Below are 22,635 nucleotides of genomic sequence, written 5' to 3' on the forward strand. Positions count from 1 at the left end.
ATCCAGGAGAAACAAACAATGCATACAGGATCATCGCAAAAACAAAACAAAAAAGACAAAAACATGAAAAAATACGAAGGGTGGCACAAACGCACTGGATAAACACAAATGAGTAAAAACTCCCACACAAAACATCTATCATGCCCAATGTTACAGAAACCTTGTCTCTGCGTCCTTTCTTTATCCTTAATGTGTTGGCTATAGTCTTCAGACAGGGACCTGTATCAGCTACATTGTCCAAACATAAAATCCTTCATTGTAGGTGTTGCCCCCCAAAAAATTATTCTGAAATCAAGCTTTGATATTTTAATGTATTCCTAGTTGCATCTTATTAGTATAAGAGGGATGTAGATATTGTTCTCATATTGTTTTAAAAACAGAAAAGTATATTTGAAAATCGAATGATGATAGCAAGTTTCTGTGCCTTAAGTAGCAAGTGCGCCGAAATTGTGTTTTTCACATACAGATCAACAAAGACCTCCCCTTTTTCTTCCGTAAACCACAAGGCCGATGGCTACCTCAAAACCAATTCCCTGGGGAATGCATTCGTGCAATTTCTGAAATTCTTTCAAAGCGATCGTAGTACTGTTATAAATGCCTCCGCCCCTGAGGCTTCGCCAAAAAACGCCCCTTCACTTCGAGAACAAGCAGTAAGGGGAAACAAAATATATAAAAACGCGAAGATCTGCTGCAGTGCCAAGAAAAATCGCCAGGAGAGTCTAAATCGAAATTGACCTTCGTCTTCCAAAATCCTATCCACTTACGTATAGATAATATTGTTTAATTACATCCGGATCCACTGGTTCCGGTGCTGACCAAAAATATCATCCAAAATCCAAAAGACATACATGTGACTTGTTCATACTTGCTAGGCAATACCTAGCAGTGGTGCAGTTTTGGTGCAGTGTACTCTATGAGCAGAGGAGTGCTGGTTTTTGACATGTTTTAGGTGCTTTTGTCTATTTTGTCCCCTTTCCGTTATGTCTCCAACCGTGTGTTGGTCAAAAATGGCTAAACTGAACACCTTAAAAACCAACCGGACCCACACATGTGCTTGGAGTTTAGTGAAACTGCCTCATCTGTTTATTTATGTGCCCAATTTGTTTATTTATACTTTAAGGCAAGGCCCTCTGTTGACCTGTTTCGGGAACACTGTCCTATGGCCCATTGTGAAATGTACTTGGATTTACAAACTATCCTTACTAATTATGCAGATAAGCTCCTGATTTGCATAATAAGTAATTGATTGTGTAAAACACCATCTGAGCTCTCTACATACCAAACTTCCCGACGATCTGTCGACCCCTTCTCAAGTTATTCATGTCCGAAGGTCAAAACAAAAACACCCACTGCAGTTCAAAACAAGACGCCAGGGGGCCCAAACTTACACAACTTAATTCCTGTGGCATAAGCTATCTACCACACAAAAATCATGATCGTAGCATTTTTAGAAAATATGCTCTAAAATTTTGAAGCTCCACTGCAGTACCTTAGGTACCCGCCAGAAGGCCCATTATCTAACTTGACCTTTCTTTTTGTAAACCCTACCCATCCACTATATATACAGATCCATCAACAGCTTCTTGAGTTATGTTGTCCGCATACAAATACACATCCACACAATGCCCGCTGCAGGACCGATGGAAAATGCCAGGGGAATCATTTTTGAACTTGACCTCCGTTTTTACAACATCTACACACCTACAAAAAACATGAAGATCCATCGACGTTTCCGTCATTTTTTGCCTACATACAAACACACAAAAATTACAAGTCTGCTGCAGTACTGTTGAAAAACGCATGGTGAACCATTTTCGAACTTGACCTTCCTTTGTACAACCACTACACACCTACCAAAAATCATAAAGATTCATCAAAGGTTTCTTGAGTTATGCTCTTGACATACATACTGACCAACCAAACAGCTGGCTCAACCAAAAACATATAATCTTCTCTGAGTACTATAGTAGTCGGCGAAGATAATAAACACTTCTATATTAGCGACATTTTGCCACTTTGAAATAACTTCTTACTGAAATGCCAGACTTACCTTTGACGTGAACAGACTTGAGCGCAGCTGCAAAACTTTGTTCTGCTTTATCCAGGTCTCCAGTCTGCAGGGCCCTGCAGCCCTTCTGTAGATGTTCTTCGTATGTACTGCAATAAATTATGATAGGATTACATTTAATATAGTATAAATGTAATTTAATATAAAAAAACGCAAAACCATTACAAAATGTGCTCTTCATACGAATCGTATCTATTTTGGGACTAAACGTTAACTGTTTCTTGTTGTCATTGGTATCAAAGGTAATGGAAAGTTTGAAAAACAATTGTAATGCATTTTGTATAACAAACTTTGCTTATTGCTGTGAAGCTACGTCGATATGAGAATAAGAACTTCATTGTAATAATGTTAGTAACGGGCAAACCTGTCATCGTCGTCCTGTGTTGTGACACTGCTGTCTGCTACTGTACCCCCTCCTGTAGCCATTCTGTAACAAGCCGGCACATTTTTTCTTATAATCACCCCATATCCTGTGTGGTATTGTAAATTGCTGCTCACATTCATAGACAGTTCAAAGGTCTAACTACGCACGAGTGTCGCAACCTTGCAAAGGAATATACAAAAGTGAGTATCTAGACAAGAATTTTTGTTTTGTTTCAAGAGATGTCAATATCTTATGACATTTTGGTGTAGACTACGAATTATTTAAACTCAAAGCCAGATCCCACGTTAAAGATCAAAATGTTAGCGGCAAAAATTCCACAACCGCTAATCAGAATCTAAGGTTCCTTGTTATGCCGACCAACATGGGGGGGGGGGGGCAAAAATTCGCAAGCAACAAATACCCCCAACACTGTACTTACATGGGGAGATGGCGCATTCCGACATTACTGATGCCACTTGATGGCGCAGTTGAAAAGGGAGAGTAGTGATCCTTCCGTGCTGTCACGTCTTGGTGTCGTTGCTTACGCCTTGACCTCTATGAAAACCGGTAAGAAGCCGTGTTTATAATAAAAGCCAGTGATTGTATTATTCAGTGTACAAACGGACTTTGATCCGTGGACAAATGTAAAGGACCTGACATGACCCGTGGGAGGTAACGTAACATGACCTATTTACGTGCAGGAGTAGTTTACGTCCAGATTGGGTCATGTCCACATGTCGCGGTGTATCATACTAATGCCTGTTCTCATGAGAAACAAAAAAGTATGATCCTCAGCCATCTCTCTCTTGTATATACAAAACATTTAAAAGGGTTTACGTCCAGCGACATAACAGAATAAATTCCTGAACCCGTAACAACAAGTTGCACGGAAGCGTCATGCATGACGCATTTCATATGAAATTCGACACCGCGCATTTTTATAATGTGTTTCTAACATACACGATAGCTAGTATCTTTTAAAAGTAGCTGACGCTAAACCTGTCTTTGATATGCAGACTACCAATGGTGATTCGAGGTTTGAAACTCTTGCCAGTTTTAGGAAGGTTTGATACAACCTAGCAACCTCCGCTCAGATGATATAGTTTTGTACGGCATAACATCATGGCCATGCGTTTATCACGTGAACACCACGTACTACGGGTTTCGGGGAAATTCACAATACAAAAATTGTTTTCTTCCATCGCGTCGGGCAGGCGGAGGGACAAACATAGTGGCTTTACTGTCATTTCTCTGTAGACTTCTTTTGACAGTTACTGTCCATTTTTTTCTGGTCTATGTTCTTCAAGCATAGCGCTAGAAGGGGAAATACTGAGGTGGACGATAGAGGGTAAGCCTAGCAGAATTCTTCACCATATACCCCAGTATAAATACATGCTCGCACGGCGTTAAACAGGCGGAGAAAAACTTACAGACCATGCATTTTCTTGTTAGAATAGCTAATATTTCTACCCATGGGTTAAACATTTGGCTCTGTCTGCGCGGTTTTAGGATAAATAACGTTTTGAATAAATCGGACGTAAACTGGTCATGTTACGTTATATAATGAACACAGGATTTATGGATGGAAATATTGATTTTACTACATGATATGAGATGTTCATTTGACCACCATTTGCTACCTGGGCGAAATAGGGCCAGTTTATTCCTTTTGGTCAATACCTACCACTGCGCGGAAAGCCGAATTTCCGGGTCAGAAATTGCCTTACACATTCATGGAAATTCTGCATTTCCTTCAGAATCATGGCATTTCGGACCTGTTTACGTTGCGCGTCCGGTCCTGTACGTCCCCTAGATACTCCCGGAGATGGACCATTTCCGTGTACAGGAAGTTTAAAGGCCCTTACACACCCGGACATATACCCTTGAAATGACCATACACTGCAGGAAATTCAGCATGTATTGGTCCGTGTGGCGATGTAATGTGCATAATTTAGCGGCAATTATCACCTAATTATCTCTCCAGGTTCTGTCCTATGTAGTGCGGCTGTGCGGTATAGCAGGAAATTCACCGTGTAAAGGTCCGTGTGGCGGTGTGATGTGCATAATTTAGCGGCAATTATCACCTAATTATCACCCCGCATGCTCGTCCGGCTGGATACATCCGGTTACGCTTCAATATTTCTTTTGTCATGGAAAGCAGCTTCAAGGCTACTGCCCCCCCCCCCTCTACTGGATTTTGACCCCTCCCCACTTTCCCCATTTCTCACGTTTTTATTAATATCGTGATAGCGCCACATTTATTCCGTCTGAAATATCACTAATCGGTGTTTACAAAGATTTCTTATTTTATCCATGTCATAACCTCCTTGATGTCATAACCACCAGCTCTTCGGTTGTACGGATTACGATTGTTCGGGTAGTCCTTTGAAATGCCAGCGTCTATTTGTTCTAGCTTCTTGAAGACGTCGTCATCTGCTCTCGTCTGGGCGTGAGTGGCGCAGAAGTGTCGTACTGAAACCTAGCCTGGCGGGGTAGCGCAGTCCGTATGATCCGTCGCTCCTATCAAAACGAGCGAGGGTTGCAGTTGCTTCACAATCCAGACAGACAAGCCGTTGCAATTTCCACATTACATTCTTCATCCGTCTTAAAGTCCGGGGCAAAGCCGTAGTCAAAAGTCCGGGCTGTAGTGCTTTTGAAGGACGTCACAACGGTAGCTCCATGTCACGATGTTCTGCATTCAAGCGCCTTGCTTCAGTCTCGTCGTAGAATAGTAACCAAGCTCCAAATGATCCCAGGCATGGCTATATAACACACGCTAGTCTACAAGAGACACGACAATACACATCTGCACACAAATGCCAACTCCTGAAATGCCAACTGATATATTTGAAAATGGTGACATGACCGTTGATTGGCCAATCACGCAACGTGGTTTTGAAACCACGTGCTAGAATAGATACTATTGGCCTGGGCTTTCTTTTACAAAAATTTGCATGGAGATAGACACAATAACCTGTATGCCAGGTATGTCTATTGTATAAATTTATTTTTGAACAGCCTGATTACTGGCATTTCACAGTTTACATAATATCTGCCAGAGAAGGTGTAAAAACCTGCGGCTGTGTCTTATCGACAACGACGGCTTGGAAAATCAGTAGGCTAACAATGCAAATGTTGTATTCAAGTACTAGTAAATCGTTCTATCGACTAAAGTATATAAACGGCGACATAAATTGAATACGTCGAGTCAAATAGATAACATGTTCCAGAACAACATACTATGGACACCATTCATTGCAAGGTGAACATGTGTGTGTATTGTACAGTGACATGGACCTATGTTGATAATAGTTCGTGCTTGTCGTGTGATGAAGTTAATATTTCTATCTAGCAAAGTGATACACACTGTAGTCCAGATTCATGCGACTTGAAAAAACACCCCAGTCTGTACACAAAATGAATACAGTAAAATAAGATTGAAGGTGTTTTTGTGGCCTAATGTCTTAGAAACACAAACCCGGACAACAAAATACACATAAAACTGATGTTTGTTTTAGCCAACGGGCAAATATCTCTCCTTCACAAAAGCAAAGCTTCACACCAACTCGTAGATTTCAGAATCAGATAGACCAATGATATATTGAGGTTTATTAAATATCGATAGACCACTTGTTTATCTACCGTCTGCAGTAAAGCAGAATCCGCACATTTTGACGTTACGTAGTATCCTAATTCCCATCATCGTATGATTAAGCTGTGAGGTTGAGAAAAGATCTCCTTTTTCGTAACAAAGAAGCATTATCTTATCTAAACCTTCATCTTCGTTCCCAGCGGCTGACACCGACGGACTAATTCTGCTAATATTTAAATTTGGCCCGGGTGGTCACCATGAAACAAAAATACTTTACGCCGGGCGTTTTTGGCTTCTGTCTAAGAAAAACCGCACCAGACAACGCAATACACATCCCACCAAAGCAATGTACTGATTGTTTATATTAACACCAGGAAAATGACAATTCTACTACAGTGCATTTTAAATCAACTCGTAGATCTAGGTCTGTCACTGTGATGGAACTGTAGGCTTGTGGCGCATGTTATGTAAACATCAGATAGAGCCGTTTATCTAACAACTACGTTAAACAAGAGGGTCTGTTTTTTTTCACATTTTGCTTTAAATGTTTTATCATTGGGCATTTGGACATCGGTTTTCGTGTCGGGAAAAAGTTATGAGATTATCTCATACCCTAGTTAACCGCCTTTTGTATATTTAAGCTGTGGCTTTCGGGCCAGGGCGGGTTCCTGAGCGGGCGCGGGTTTCTGAGCGGGCGGGGGGCTCAGCAGGGCGGGCGAGGGGCTCAGCAGGGCGGGCGGGGTCTCTGGTGGGCGGGGGTCTCAGGGCGATATAAATGTCGCCCAGCTCAGAACGATTGCGACCGTCGTTTGGATCTAGCGGCGTCCCGCGCGGTTCCCCGTAGGAAATGTCGGCACGTTCAAAACCCAGCCTCACTAATCATGATGTTGGTGTTTTTGGAGACCATTCTTGTCGACCTAGGTGGATTTCAAAATAAACGACATTCAACATATTGGAACGCCAATTATCCATTTTGTTCGGACGATCTGCAGCTGGTAGAAACACTTCTATCTCGCTTATATCAGATGGCCCCTTTAATATAATCAAGAAAATTAGATCACGTTAATTCAAGCCATTTTCTTCAGCTTTTTGCCAGTAGAACATAATATTACCTCGGTAATGTACAGGTAATTATCACCTAGAACGCACGAAGGGCCGTATATAATTATCATCCTTTTGTCATCCGTTTTCCACTACACGTCAAGTATAAGGATACCGTAAATTCCCATACACTTTCCAGGTCCAGGCGTGTAAGAAAAAATCTAGGACCGGACACGGCGATCCCTGAAACCCATGTACACAACCATTACACGGTGAATTTGACAGGTGTGTAAGGGCACTGATACTCCTTGAAATTCGACTTTTAGAGCAGTGTACGTCTACTGAACATGCATTTGAAACTTCATGTGGTCAATAAAAGGTAAATACACACTGCCAAAAGTAGTAAAAATGCATTCATTTTTTCTTGGAGTATTCTGCCCTCAAAAATGCAGAACTCGCTCCACCCAGATAAAAACTTTGTCTGCAGAATGAAGAAAGAAAAATGAGGTGCTTTAAGCACCGTGCTTATGATAACTTTTTACCCTATCCAGACTGGGGGGGGGGGCTAAAAGTGCCCGCGCCAACTTTGACATCGTATTTCTGCCGAACGATGTATGCTAGGACAACCAAACTTGGTGACTTTTCCTAAAATTTTGTTGGCAACAATTTTATCATAATGGTTTAAGTTTATCATTTTTTAATGTTGCCATGGCAACGGGTTTCTGACTGGCATTTTATGCAAAAATCATTAATTTTTTAAAAACAATGAAATTTCTCGTTTTTTTTTTCACAACTACACTAGTTTTCCTACATGTATAACATTACATGTAATAAGATGTAACTTTCCTGATTTAATATTCATAATTTATGCTAATTTGATGACGTAATCAGCCAAAATCCAAGATGGCGGACTATATCACTATTTCAGGTATCAGCAGGCTTTTTCGCCCTTAAAATCGTCAATACCTGACATTTTCTTTATCAGAAACATTAAGCCAATAAAATCACATCGATGACGTCATAATTACGTCATATTACGTCAAAACGTCACCAAAATTACAGGAATTATAAAACTTGACGTGAATATCGCTCCCTGCAAATTTGGTGATGATACATCATACCGTTCGGAAATTATGAGGGGGGGCGAATCAGCCCCCCCCCCCCCACCCCCGTCCCAGATATACCAAAAAAGCCCAGTCTGGCTAGGGTTAAGAAGTTACTAACACTCTAGGGGTAAACGTTTTCGCTCACCTTGGTTTTACTTGTGTTGATGTCTTGTCTGATTTTTGCTGTGAGCGGTGGACAATGGCAACTGTTCCTTGAACGTTGTAACACCGCGCCAGTGCCGTGTTGTACAGAGCAGTAGCTTTGGTCAATTCTCTAGTGTCTCTAGTTTCTGTTCCTCTTTCTAGGCACACGTCACCGAGACTTTTAATGGCCTCTGTTTCTAACATGTTGTCCTCCTTTACTATCCCCTCTACCATCAACTGTGCGTATCCAACCAGCACAGAGTCTGTGTTATCACCAGCAGTTTGTCTCTTGTCCAGGTCGTGGAACTTGGCCGCCACCTTTGCGGGTGTAGTCGTTTCCTTGGATTCATTTGGCTGTTTTGGACCCTGTGACCGCTTCAACGACACCATTTGTAAAAGTCTCTCCGTGTATTCGTATCGGTGTTCTATACCTTCTCCCTGATCCCTATTACGACACCGGACAACAGCAGCAATGTAAAGCGCCAAGGCCATGTTGAAATCCCCTACGTCCTTCCCGAGTCTTCCCTTCTCCAAGTTCACGTCGCCCAGACTTTTGAGCAGCTCCACTTCCAGCAGCCTGTCCTTATCAGCTACGGCGTCCACCAGGGCACGGAGGTAGCCTGTCTCCACCCGGGCTAGTCCGTACCTCCTGCCCTTCGCGTCCGCCTCACGGAGTTTCTCACAGACCCTCAACATGGCGGACTTCTGCTAAGAAAATGTATCTACAATTCTTACCCTTTATGGTTATAGGTCTCCGTGTTAGCTATTTGCGCGTGACTCGAACAAACAGGTCTGGACAAACATCCCCTGCTCGTGTCAATATTACATCATCCGTCGGTCGATAACAAAGTTCAAAGGTTCAACAACACAAGTAAAGCTTCGATAATACTCGTAAACGTGTCAGGTAGCATAGTTGTTTTCATTATTTCTGTATTGATGTTAAAGGCATCTAGCCTTTGTCTACACAATCTCTCACTAGCAGCTTCGATAGTACTCGCAAACGTGTCAGGTAGCATGGTTGTTTTCATTATTTCTGATTGAAGTTAACGGCATCTAGCCTACGTCCACACAATCTCTCGCTAGCAGAGGTTAATGACCCCCTCTCCGAGCGTGCGGTATCCATCGGGCCGGCCGCTAGGAGCGCGATTTAGTAAGGCTATGCGTCCTCCACGGCCATGGAATTTACTAAATCGATGAACCCGATAAACTATACGACCACAGACCAGCATTAATCCGCACAACTGTTAGTTCATCACTAATCTATGAATTAATCTAAGAACTCCACGGCTCCAAACCAGTCTTAGTCCCTCCACGCGTACGGCCGTGGAGTTCTATGATCTCAATAAACTCCATGGTCTAGAGCAGTATTTATATGTCACTTAACTATAAATTAATCTATGGACTTCACTAATTATAAATCCATGAACACGATAGACCCCACGGCCCAGACTAGTATGATTACGTCTACGGCTGTGGAGTTTATTAATTTATTGACAAACCCGATTAACTCACTTCTAGACCGGTATTAGTCCGTCTGGACAACGGCCCTTTTTGTCGCATAAATGTTAGTGGGAGGGGATATGGGCATGGGTCTTAGCAAAGTGATTATGTATGAAAAAACAGCGTAAGAGGAGTGCAATGGAAGTATATGGTATTACCAAGGAACAGATATAAACTTAGCACAATAAGCAACTAGAATTGTTTCACTCAAAATATATTTTGTCTTTAAATAACTTCGGATCTCCAAGTGATGATCAACCTGTGACGTCAGGCTGCCGATATATCAACATTTTCGATTGACATGTCGGTATCTACAATTGACAATCCAGTGCGTGATGTACGCGTGACAGACGCATGTCAGACTGACAGAGAGCGAGGTTCTCTGGTGCCGACATGGGGATGTTTGTGATTTAATATCTAAAATTATCGTGAGAAAATATGATTCTTCCTCAAAGACCTACTAAATGCAAAATCAAGTCATTGTTTCCCTTTAAATATATCCAGCACAGCATCGGCAGATACTTCCTTAAAAAATGCAGCACATGTTGTGAGGAGCTTGGCTGGGAACAAAGCAATCAGCTGTCATGAGCTCAGCTACTGAGTACCTCAGGCTCATTCGGCAAGAATACAGTCCTGTATACTTATTACCATCATCGGCGCGGCACACTTAATGTTAACCGAGGCAGGCCATCCTTATGAATATTCATTGTTTTTTTGTTGCCTGCTGTGACAAACCAAGTCACAACCATCTTAGTTATGTTTATTCAAGTGACAAGTTCCTTGATCATGTGAATAATTATACACATGCAGTTCCACAGCATATATTACTTAAGTCTAAAATGTGGCATGCCATGGGTGCTCAGAGTTTTTCAGACAGTATAATGTTTTTTTTATTCATTTTCAACGTCTGTATTTAAAAAAAAAAATATTGTATCTGATAGCTGTTAGACGAAGAGATGGTCACAAAGACTTTAATTAGCTTCCTAGAATATGTAGAAATTTGTATTTTGATCCACTGGCACTGGTAAATTTTTCAATGTGATGTTGATAATGGTGATACATTTTATAGTTTGTCAGAAAAACATTGTACTTACATAACTCAAATTTACCTGCATTAACCTGCATATGCAAGTAGTGCTTTGAGTATGTGAATGTCTCTCAGCCTGCCTAAAACAAAAAAGTGTCCTCCATGCAAAAGTGTCCCCCATGCAAATGTCCCAAGGTACATCATTTCCTAACGCAAGTGCCCCCCAAGTAAAAGGGTTCCCCCATAAAAAAATTGTTCCTCATGCAAAATTGTCCCTCATGCAAAATTGTCCTCCTTGCAAAATGTCCCCATACGAATGTCCAAGATGTGAAATGATTTCCCCACGCAAGTGTCCCCAAATCAAAATTGTCCAAATGAAAAATTCTCCCCAATGAAAAATTGTCCACTATGAAGATTTGACCTCCGTGCAAAAGTGTCTCCCATGAAAAATTTCCCATATGCAAAAGTGTCTCCAATGCAAGTGTCTCCCATGTAAAAAATTGTCCCCCATGAATAATTGACCTCCATGCAAAATTGTCCCAATGTAAAATTTCCCTCCATTTCTTCCTGATGCGGGAAAAGGGGCCCGACCGTGGGGGTTTACAGTAAAAACATGCAATGACTGCAGGTGCAATGACCCCTAAAACTGAACGAGCGTTCAGATCGAATTACGTCAATTCGAACACAGTGTAGCAGTGGTTCGAATTAGGCAGGACATGGGAGTTTCTTAGCATGAATTTGACCACCGTGAACACATTGAATAAATGAATAGTTTATTAAAAATCAAAAGAACACTGCAGCCCCAGGCTGAATTGCGTCTTTTCTTACAGACAACACGTCATCAAATCTTCTAAAACTGTACAAATTACATCATCACATCTTAAGTGAAGCATTGTCAACTACTGGCCTATTGGACGAACTGTAACATAAAAGCTTTCCTTTTTCCATTCAAATGCAATGAATAATCTATAACATGCCGTCATTTAGTACTTTACTGTACATAGGTCTAACATCAACTATTCAAAACATGTAAACAGCGTGTGAAATACAGTAAGTCTGCAAAAAATATGCAAGACTTGTTGGATTCTGTTTTAAAGTCAGATGTCAGATCGAAAATACAATATCCTTTGCTAGCGGTCGACAAGATAAAGTCGACGCGTGGATGGTGTACTATGTTTAATACTAGGGTCGGTCGGGTAACCTAAGTACTAACATTGAGTCTCAGTCCCCAAATTATGTTACACTATTTCGTTTGCAGTAAATATTGGAGGTGCAGGGTTGGTCTGTATGAGGTCTATATAAATGAATGAAGTTACAGTGCTACGAACTAAAACCAATTTATTATAACTGTTAACAATTGGTCATTGTTATGTGTTGAAATGTGTTCAAATGACTCAAGAATGGTAAAAAAAAATTTTTTTCAAAATTTTTCGAAAGCAAAAATCGGGATTCAAGACTTGCCAACCGTCTGGGGCAGAATGTTTGCTTTAAAACTTTCATAATCTTGACGTCGACAAACTACATTGACAGAAACTACTTAGCTAACAACCGATCATATGTAAGCGGCTTAATCTTATATGAATATTTTTCAAACATACCCAAGTCACATTTGAAAGTATAAAATTTTTCAAATATACTTCTGTCACATTTGGAAGTATGAAATATTCAGGAATATCATTCATCCAAAATAATTCATTCATTCAATACCCCCCCCCCTCATGAAAATTCGGCTCGTCGCGAATAACACACATGTGCACATGTGTCACATTCCTCTCATAGCACACCGGAATAATAATGTTTGTGTTGATTATAGTGAGAACATTTATATGTTACCATTAATTTTAATCTGGCGTTCATAATCCTCGCCGTAATTTCTGATATGCATAGGAACAAATTGTGTCGATCTCTACTAAAGCCACCGAAAACACAATCAAGAAAATCTATTGACCACCCTCTTCCGGAGTTTCGTCAAAAGGTGTCTTTAATTCCCAAATAAATTGCTACGGGGCCCAAACTAAGTACTAGGAAGGTACAAAATTTTAATTGTAACATTTTAGGCTTGACTCACTATATAGCGACAAGCAAACGTTTTAAAACTTATTTCAGGTATGTTGATATATTCATTGTTTGTTTGTTAGTTTGTATTGTATTGGACGACCCTATTGAATTGGCGACGTCAGGATGTGCGTTGTTCTCGCCATAGATAGATTGCTTCATCTGTAGTGACTGTTCATAATAGCTGACTGCCATTCTGTGATCCCCAAGGTCACCCCAGGTATTACCCAAGTTGTTCAATAAGGCAGCAATACCAGGATGAGCAGTGTCCTCGCCATAGATAGTCTGCATCATCTGTAGTGACTGTTCATAATAGCTAACGGCCGATCTGTGATCCCCAAGCGTCCTCAAGGCTCCACCCAAGTTGTTAAGTGAGGCGGCAATATCAGGATGTACGGTGTCCTCATCATAGATAGCCCGCATCATCTGTAGTGACTGTTCATGATAGCTGACCGCTTTTCTGTGATGCCCAAGGTGACTCCAGGCTGTACCCAAGTTGTTCAGTGAGGCGGCAATATCAAGATGTACAGTGTCCTCGCCATATATAGTCCGCTTTATCTGTAGTGACTGTCCATAATAGCTGACCGCCTTTCGGTGATCCCCAAGGACGCTCCAGGCGTTACCCAAGTTGTTCAGTGAGGCGGCAATATCAGGATGTGCGGTGTCCTCGCCATAGATAGTCCACCTCATCTGTAGTGACTGTTCATAATAGCTCACAGCCGTTCTGTGATCCCCTAGCACCCTCCAGGCTCCACCCAAGTTGTTCAGTGAGGAGGCAATATCAGGATGTGCGGTGTCCTCGCTATAGATAGTCCGCCAAATCTGTAGTGACTGTTCATAGAAGCTGACCGCCTTTCTATGACCCCTAAGGTCGGTCCAGGCGTTACCCGAGTTGTTAAGTGAGGCGGCAATATCAGGATGTGCGGTGTCCTTGCCATAGATAGTCCGCTTCATCTGTAGTGACTGTTCATAATAGCTGACGGCCGTTCTGTGATTCCCAAGCGACCTCCAGACTCCACCCAAATTATTCAGTGAGGCGGCAATATTAGGATGTGCGGTGTCCTCGCCATATATAGCCCGATTCATCTGTAGTGACTGTTCATAACAGCTGACGGCCATTCTGTGATTTCCAAGCGCCCTCAAGGCTCCACCCAAGTTGTTTAGTGAGGCGGCAATATCAGGATGTGCGGTGTCCTCGCCATAGATAGCCCGATTCATCTGTAGTGACTGTTCATAACAGCTGACGGCCATTCTGTGATCCCCAAGCGCCCTCAAGGCTCCACCCAAGTTGTTAAGTAAGGCGGCAATACCAGGATGTGCAGTGTCCTCGCCATAGATAGTCCGCTTCATCTGTAGTGACCGTTTATAATAGCTGACAGCCGTTCTGTGATCCCCAAGCGCCCTCAAGGCTGTACCCAAGTTGTTCAGTGAGGAGGCAATATCAGGATGTGCGGTGTCCTCGCCATAGATAGTCCGCTTCATCTTTAGTGACTGTTCATAATAGCTGATCGCCTTTCTGTGATCCCCAAGCGCCCTCCAGGCTCCACCCAAGTTGTTCAGTGAGGCAGCAATATCAGGATGTGCGGTGTCCTTGCCATAGATAGTCCACTGCATCTGTAGAGCCTGTTCAAAATAGCTGACGGCCGTTCTGTGATCCCCAAGCTCCCTCCAGGCGTTACCCAAGTTGTTTAGTGAGGCGGCAATATCAGGATGTGCAGTGTCCTCGCCATAGGTAGTCCGCTTCATCTGTAGTGACTGTTCATAATAGCTGACGGCCGTTCTGTGATTCCCAAGCGACCTCCAGACTCCACCAAAATTATTCAGTGAGGCGGCAATATCAGGATGTGCGGTGTCCTCGCCATATATAGCCCGATTCATCTGTAGTGACTGTTCATAACAGCTGACGGCCATTCTGTGATCCCCAAGCGCCCTCAAGGCTCCACCCAAGTTGTTAAGTGAGGCGGCAATATCAGGATGTGCGGTGTCCTCACCATAGATAGTCCGCCTCATCTGTAGTGACTGTTCATAATAGCTAACGGCCGATTTGTGTTCCCCAAGCGCCTCCCAGGCGGTACCCAAGTTGTTCAGTGAGGCGGAAATATCAGAATGTACAGCGTTTTTACCATACTCTGATAGATAGTTGTGCAGTATTTGCTCTCTACATGTCATAGAATTTTGGAAATCGCACAGACTTCCATATACCTCTGCTTTTAGCTTTGAGGAATTGTCAAAGAAGTTGGATGTGATCTTAAAATAATGGTCATTGGTCAGTTGAGAAATAAAGCACTTTAATGGTCTTTCTGTGTAATAGTATCTCATGATCTGTTTTGTATTTGAGATGTAAAACACTTTCTGTATTTTCTCCCCATTGTCCGTATCGCCTGCAATTGACGTTAAGGCTGACATGTTTTCCACCTGACCACGATTGTTCATGTATGTCCTCAGCCTCAGTTCGGCTGAGATACTGACCAGCACCATCAAGTGATGTGTGTTCTCACTACTGATGACTCCCATATTTTTTAGCTCCCGAATAGTCTCCCAGATTGTTGTCGGCTGTATATTATGAAGTAGTGCCCAACAGGACACTGCAAGACTCGAAAATCGATATATTTCTTTTTTAACATTCAGCAGACTGGTAGTGAGAGCCTGCGTTTGAAAGTTTGGTGCATTCTCACTCAATACAGTTTTTGCCATTACCATCTGAACTGTTCCGTCATTGTCGTTAAGTTGCTGAGTCCATATAGACCTGTACACATCGACCAAGCTCTGTTCTCCCGTGATAAGAGAAACATTTCCCAATATACTAGCAAGATGGTAGCCTTTCTTCAAATGAAACGTAAGGTCGTCCTTCACAATGTTGGTCATATTGCTTGGTGTGTGGATGAGTTCACTTGTTCCTGTGCTGTTTTTACCCCTACCCAATGGAGTCTTGCATGCATGTGGCATGGCTCCATCGAACGCAAAACCGCGCGGTGTTACTGAGTCATAAAACCAGTTTTTCAAAGGGTCGTTTGAGTAGAAATCATTAAGACACTTAATCCCCATGGCCGGGAGAATTGTTTCTCCCAGATTTATCACTTTGAGGTGCAGATAATGAGTAAGGTTACGGAAATAGTTAGCATTATTCTCAGTTTCTTCCTCTATCAAAATGGCAAACTCTAGATCAGAGTATGGGGTTACCAATCCTGTGGCTTGTGAACCCATGCCTATCATGGCGTACTTACAGGGAGCGGGACCCATTACCTCCATACATTCATCTACAAGGCCCGCTATAAACGTTTTGCGTTGATCAACAAGTGTCTGAAACAATCCTTTGATTGCTTCCACTCTCTTCATCTCCACCTCTTTTATATTTGGGTCATTGTCATCAAGGCTATATGGATCTACTTCTTCTTCAATTCTTTTGATCTCTTTTTCTACATAGTCCCTGTCAGTCTTCAACATCAATCTGTGTTTCTCTGTACCATCATTATGTACTTTCTGTTCTATCTTCAGGACTTCCTTCACGAATGCTTGATTTATTTTCTGTATCGTTTCCTCTATATCTTCTCTCCTTGATCTTACCAGTGCTGCATTACAGAGTGCTGCAGCCTTGGTGAAATCACCCCCGTTCTTTGACTGGATTGCTCTCTTCAGATAGACATCGCCCAACTTGTATAGAGGTTCTGCCTCTTTCTTGTGCTGACCTGTAACAAAGTATGTAATTAATTATAATCTTGTATTTAATTATTTTCATCGGGAGGTAACCTGTTCAAAAGAAAATGTGCTATACCACTGAAATGCTTTTCATTTTTCTTATCATTATGGCATCGTTGCTGGCGAAACAAGTATGAAATTTCTAATAATTTACCACTAAGGGTTAACTGCATTTTTGCATTAATTATGCAAATTAGGTGGTATTCGTTTATGATTAACCTGTCATAAACTACATATGTTCCGTTTATTCAAATCTTTTGTAAAAACGCCGGAATTATAGAGTTTCGTTATTAATAATGCACTTGAGTCCTAAGTTGCATAACCTTGATCTAATTGAATGTGTACATAATTTGTTTACCGGCATGCCAAGAGTAATGAAAATTCTTCGTTTTCTTCTCCAGTTTTCCTTTCTAAAAAAACGCCCATTCACTTCGAGAACAAGCAGCAAGGGGAAATAAAAGATATAAAAACGCGAAGATCTGCTGCAGTACCAAGAAAAACCGCCAGGGGTACCAAAATCGACATTGATATTCGTCTTCCAAAATCCTACCAACTTACGTATAGATAATATTATCACAATACATCCGGATCCAGTGGTTCCGGTGCTGACCAAAAGTATCCGGACATACACACACGCACACGCACACACACACACACACACACACACACACACACACACACACACACACACACACACACACACACACACACACACACGCACACACACACACACACACACACACACACAGACACACCAAAAAATCTCTGTTTTCTTTTGTGGAGGTAATAAAGGATGCTTTTAAACCTATACACATAATCAAGCTGCACAAAGATCACATAAACTAATAAACACTTCCAACTTAGCGACATTTTGCCACTTTGAAACAACTTCTTACTGAAATACCAGACGTACATGTACCTTTGACATGAACAGACTTAAGCGCAGCTGCAAAGCTTTCCTCTGCTTTGTCCAGGTCTCCAGACTGCAGGGCCCTGCAGCCCTCCTTTAGATGTTCTTCGTATGTGCTGCAATAAAATATAATAGGATTACATTTAATATTAATAGTGTAAATGTAATTTAATATTAAAAAAGAAAAGCAAAACCATTACAAAATGTACTCTTCATACGAATCGTATCTATTTTGGGACTAAACGTTATATCAAAGGTAATGGAAAATTTGAAGAAAAAAATTGCATTTTGTATAAAAAAGTAGAATTAACAACTTTGCTTATTGCTGTAAAGCTACGTCAATATGAGAATGAGAACTGCGTTGTATTAATGTTAGTAACGGGCAAACCTGTCATCGTCGTCCTGTTTTGTGACACTGGTGTTTGTCCCTTTACCCCCTGTAGCCATTCTATAAGGAACCAACACATTTTCTTATGATAACCCAATATCCTGTGTGTTATTGCCTTCGTCAAGAAGACTTTGTTTTAATGCTTGTCTGTGTGTCTGTTAGTGAACACGATAAGTCGAGAATGCCTGAAGCGCAGTTACTGCTATAAATTGGCTTGTCACTCAGTTGTATGCAGTGTGACTACATAATGTTGCATGGCCTTGGAAAAAAAACAAGCAAATGAGGTGTGCTCTATAATGAAGGAACTTATACCTTTCGATAAACGCTAAGGATGTCCTATTGCAGGTGTAGGCAGCTTTATGAAAGTGTATTATGTTAATTATGACCTTATTTGCATAATGTATGCCGAATTTTCGTATTCCCTTTGGGTACATGCTACAGATGTTATATTTGTAAACACATTTTATCCACACCGCGCGAAGGCTGCTCACATTCATAGACCTTAGACCTCAGTTCAAAGGTCTAACTACGCATGAGGGTCGCAACTTTAAACGCGAAATAATATACAAAATTAAGGATCTAGACAATAATTATTATTTTTTGTTTTAAGAGTATCTCCAGACATTTTGGAGTAGATTACGAATAATTTAAACTCAAAGCCAGATCCCACGTTAAAGTTCAAAATATAAGCGCCAAAAATTCCACAACCGCTAATCAGAATCTAAGTTTCCTTGTTATGCCGACCAACATCCTGTGGGGGGAGGGGCAAACATTCGCATGCAACAAATACCCCCAACACAGTACTTACAGGGGGAGATGGCGAATTCCATCATTATTGACGTCACTTGATGGCGCAGTTAAAAAGGGAGAGTAGTGGTCCTTCCGTGCTGTCACGTCTCGGTGTTGTTGATTACGCGCTGACCTCTATGAGAACCGATAAGAACCCATGTTTATAATAAAAGCCAGTGATTGTATTATTCAGTGCACAAACGGACTTTGATCCATAGGCAAATGTAAAGGACCTGACATGACCCCTGGGAGGTACATATTGAACACAGGATTTATGGAGGAAAATATTGATTTTACTACATGATTTGATATGTTCATTTGACTAACATTTACTACATGGACGTAAAAGGGCCAATTTCTTCCTTGTGGCCAATACCTAGGTCTACTGAACATGCATTTAAAACTTCATGTGGTAAATAAAAGGTAAATACACACGGCCAAAAGTAGTAAACATGCTTTCACTACTTCTTGGAGTATTCTGCCCTCATAGATGTGGAACTCATTCCAGCCAAAAAAAATTGTCTGCAGAATGAAGAAATAAAAATGAGGTGCTTAAATTTTAAGAATTTGTTATCACTGTAGGTGTTAACGTTTTCTCTTACCTTGACTTTAGTTGTGTTGATGTCTTGCCTGATTTTTGCTGTGTGCAGTAAGCGGTGGACAATGACAACTGTTCCTTGAACGTTGTTACACCGCGCCAGTGCCGTGTTGTACAGAGCAGTAGCTTTGGTCAATTCTCTAGTGTCTCTAGTTTCTGTTCCTCTTTTTAGGCACACGTCACCGAGACTTTTAATGGCCTCTGTTTCTAACATGTTGTCCTCCTTTACTATCCCCTCTACCATCAACTGTGCGCATCCAACCAGCACAAAGTCTGTGTTATCACCAGCACTTCGTCTCTTGTCCAGGTCGTGGAACTTGGCCGCCACCTTTGCAGGTGTAGTCGTTTCCTTGGCTTCATTTGGCTGTTTCTTACGCTGTGACCGCTTCAACGTCACCATTTGTAAAAGCCTTTCCGTGTATTCGTATCGGTGTTCTATACCTTCTCCCTGATCCTTATTACGACACCGGACCACAGCAGCCATGTAAAGCGACAAGGCGATGTTGAACTTTCTTACGTCCTTTCCGAGTTTTCCCTTCTCCAAGTTGGAGATCTCAATGAACAAACAAACAAACAAGTTCACGTCTTTTGTCTTTGTCTTTTGTCTTTTTATTTCGCACAGGTAAAAGAATTTTACATACATATGACAGGTCAATACACATAGTGCCGGGGAAGGTAGAGACCAATGTGGTCTATAATATTCCATCCCCATTTTTCAAACAGAATGAATTACAATGATAAATTAAGATATAGAGAAAAAAAATGACAACTTAATATCGTAACAAATAACAAATCAATAACTAATAATAACAATAACAAAAAACAAGAACTTAATTATTATACATAAAGAAACAATTACCTAACTGAACACAGAAAAATTACCAACTAAGTAAGAAAGGAAACAATTCGATAAATAATAACGATGCAAATAACGACAAGCATATATAACAACACAAGTCAATAACACAAAAAATGCACCCAGACATGCAGGATATAAATGAAAAACCAAAGAATAGAAGGTTAAGCAAAGGATTGATTGTTTAAAATGGAGCTTTTTAACATGTTTTTGAATCTCAGTAGTGATTTGCAGTTTTGTAAGTTTTCATGTAAGCTATTCCAAGTTTGCGGGCATCTGTACATCATGGAGAACATTCGCTGCTGTGTTTTTGCTTGTATCTGTTTCAAGTTGTTTCGTTGCCTTGTATTATAATGATGAAATTCCGAGTTGAAGTGAAAGAGACGTTTGAATTGATTTGGTACACAGGAACTATCATTGATTATTTTATGGACAAAAATGGAAGTTTGAAGCTTGTTGATATCATATATAGTCATAACTTTTTGATTACGAAAAAGCGATGAGGAGGGGAATGTGTATGAGACATTTGAAACTAAACGAACAAAACGTTTTTGTAAGAGAAGCAGTGGTTTTAATGTTGTGGCGTATGTACTAGCCCATACTATATTACAATATGCTAGGTAGGGATATATAAGACTGTAGTATAATATAAGGAATGTTTTTGGAGATAGCAGATTTACAATTTTTCTGATAATACCTATGTTTTTATAAATTTTCTGGCAAATAAGGTCTACATGTTTTTTCCAAGTTAATTTTTCATCGATGGTGATACCTAAAAAACAAGTGTGAGTTACTTGATCAATAGGTGTGTTATTGCGTCGCCCAGACTTTTAAGCAGCTCCACTTCCAGCAGCCTGTCCTTGTCAGCCGTGGCGTCCACCAGGGCACGGAGGTAGCGTGTCTCCGCACGGGCTAGTCCGTACCTCCTGCCCTTCGCGTCCGTCTCACGGAGTTTCTCACAGACCCTCAACATGGCGGACTTCTGCTAAGAAAATGTATCTACAATTCTTACCCTTTACGGTTATAGGTCTCCGTGTTAGCTCTATGCGCGTGACTCGAACAAACAGGTCTGGACAAACATCCCCTGCTCGTGTCAATATTACATCATCCGTCGGTCGATAACAAAGTTCAAAGGTTCAACAACACAAGTAAAGCTTCGATAATACTCGTAAACGTGTCAGGTAGCATAGTTGTTTTCATTATTTCTGTATTGATGTTAAAGGCATCTAGCCTTTGTCTACACAATCTCTCACTAGCAGCTTCGATAGTACTCGCAAACGTGTCAGGTAGCATAGTTGTTTTCATTATTTCTGTATTGATGTTAAAGGCATCTAGACTTTGTCTACACAATCTCTCACTCGCAGCTTCGATAGTACTCGCAAACGTGTCAGGTAGCATAGTTGTTTTCATTATTTCTGATTGAAGTTAACGGCATCTAGCCTACGTCCACACAATCTCTCGCTAGCAGAGGTTAATGACCCCCTCTCCGAGCGTGCGGTATCCATCGGGCCGGCCGCTAGGAGCGCGATTTAGTCAGGCTATGCGTCCTTCACGGCCATGGAATTTACTAAATCGATGAACCCGATGAACTATACGACCACAGACCAGCATTAATCCGCACAACTGTTAGTTCATCACTAATCTATAAATTAATCTAAGAACTCCACGGCTCCGAACAAGTATTAGTACGACCGTGGAGCTCATCACTAAATCTATGATCTCAATAAACTCCATGGTCCTGAGCAGGATTTGTATGTCACTTAACTATATATTAATCTATAGACTTCACTAAATCCATTAACACGATGGACCCCGCGGCCCAGACTAATATGATTATGTCTACGGCTGTGGAGTTCATTACTTAATTGACAAACCTGATTAACTAACTTTCAGACCAGTATTAGTCCGTTTGGACAACGGCCTTTTTTTGTCGCAGAAATGTTAGTGGGATGGGATATGGGCATGGGTCTTAGCAAAGCGATTATATATGGAAAAACAACGTAAGAGGAGTACAATGGAAGTATATGGTATTACATTGGAACAAATATAAAATTAGCACAATAAGCAGCTAGACAGCGTGACAGACGCATGTCAGACTGACAGAGAGCCAAGTTCTCTGATGATCATGTTAACATCCAGTGCGTGATGTACGCATGACAGACGCATGTCAGACTGATATAGAGCGATGTTCTCTGGTGCTGACATGGGAACATTTTATTTGCTTCAATTTAATAACCATAATAATCGTGAGAACATTCTACCTCAAAGACCTACTAATGCAAAATCAATTTGTATTTTTCCTCTAATATTAAAGCACAGAAAAATGTTACGTACTTAATGGTTGCTTTTTAACGTACATCTGAAAGTTGAACAGGTGATGTTGTTTTAGAAATGGGTGATAAGTTTGAAAAATGGCGCTGTGTACTATGCACAACGTCAACGAGGAGTGGTGGTTGTCGTCGAGTGTCCTATCTAAACATTCTTGTGTTACCTTACACTGC

The 22,635-nt window shown here is 41.2% G+C and overlaps 1 protein-coding gene across 1 annotated transcript in view; it reads right to left on the reverse strand.

Annotated features, from left to right (window-relative positions):
• LOC136437562 (tetratricopeptide repeat protein 28-like) overlaps positions 1 to 21,107 on the reverse strand; it is a 30,095-nt gene extending 8,988 nt beyond the window's left edge. Inside the window, exons 1-9 of the mRNA XM_066432178.1 lie at positions 20,979 to 21,107; positions 19,283 to 19,831; positions 17,938 to 17,951; positions 17,513 to 17,619; positions 16,462 to 16,583; positions 13,483 to 14,907; positions 8,317 to 9,023; positions 2,433 to 2,495; positions 2,051 to 2,157 (exon numbers count right to left, since the gene is read on the reverse strand). Coding sequence (XP_066288275.1) covers positions 2,051 to 2,157; positions 2,433 to 2,495; positions 8,317 to 9,023; positions 13,483 to 14,907; positions 16,462 to 16,583; positions 17,513 to 17,619; positions 17,938 to 17,951; positions 19,283 to 19,831; positions 20,979 to 21,107 — 3,223 coding nt within the window. The remainder of the gene's footprint in view (positions 1 to 2,050; positions 2,158 to 2,432; positions 2,496 to 8,316; positions 9,024 to 13,482; positions 14,908 to 16,461; positions 16,584 to 17,512; positions 17,620 to 17,937; positions 17,952 to 19,282; positions 19,832 to 20,978) is intronic.
• Positions 21,108 to 22,635: the final 1,528 nt, after the last annotated feature.

The sequence above is a fragment of the Branchiostoma lanceolatum genome, chromosome 6, assembly GCF_035083965.1.
Source record: "Branchiostoma lanceolatum isolate klBraLanc5 chromosome 6, klBraLanc5.hap2, whole genome shotgun sequence".
NCBI lineage: Eukaryota > Metazoa > Chordata > Leptocardii > Amphioxiformes > Branchiostomatidae > Branchiostoma > Branchiostoma lanceolatum.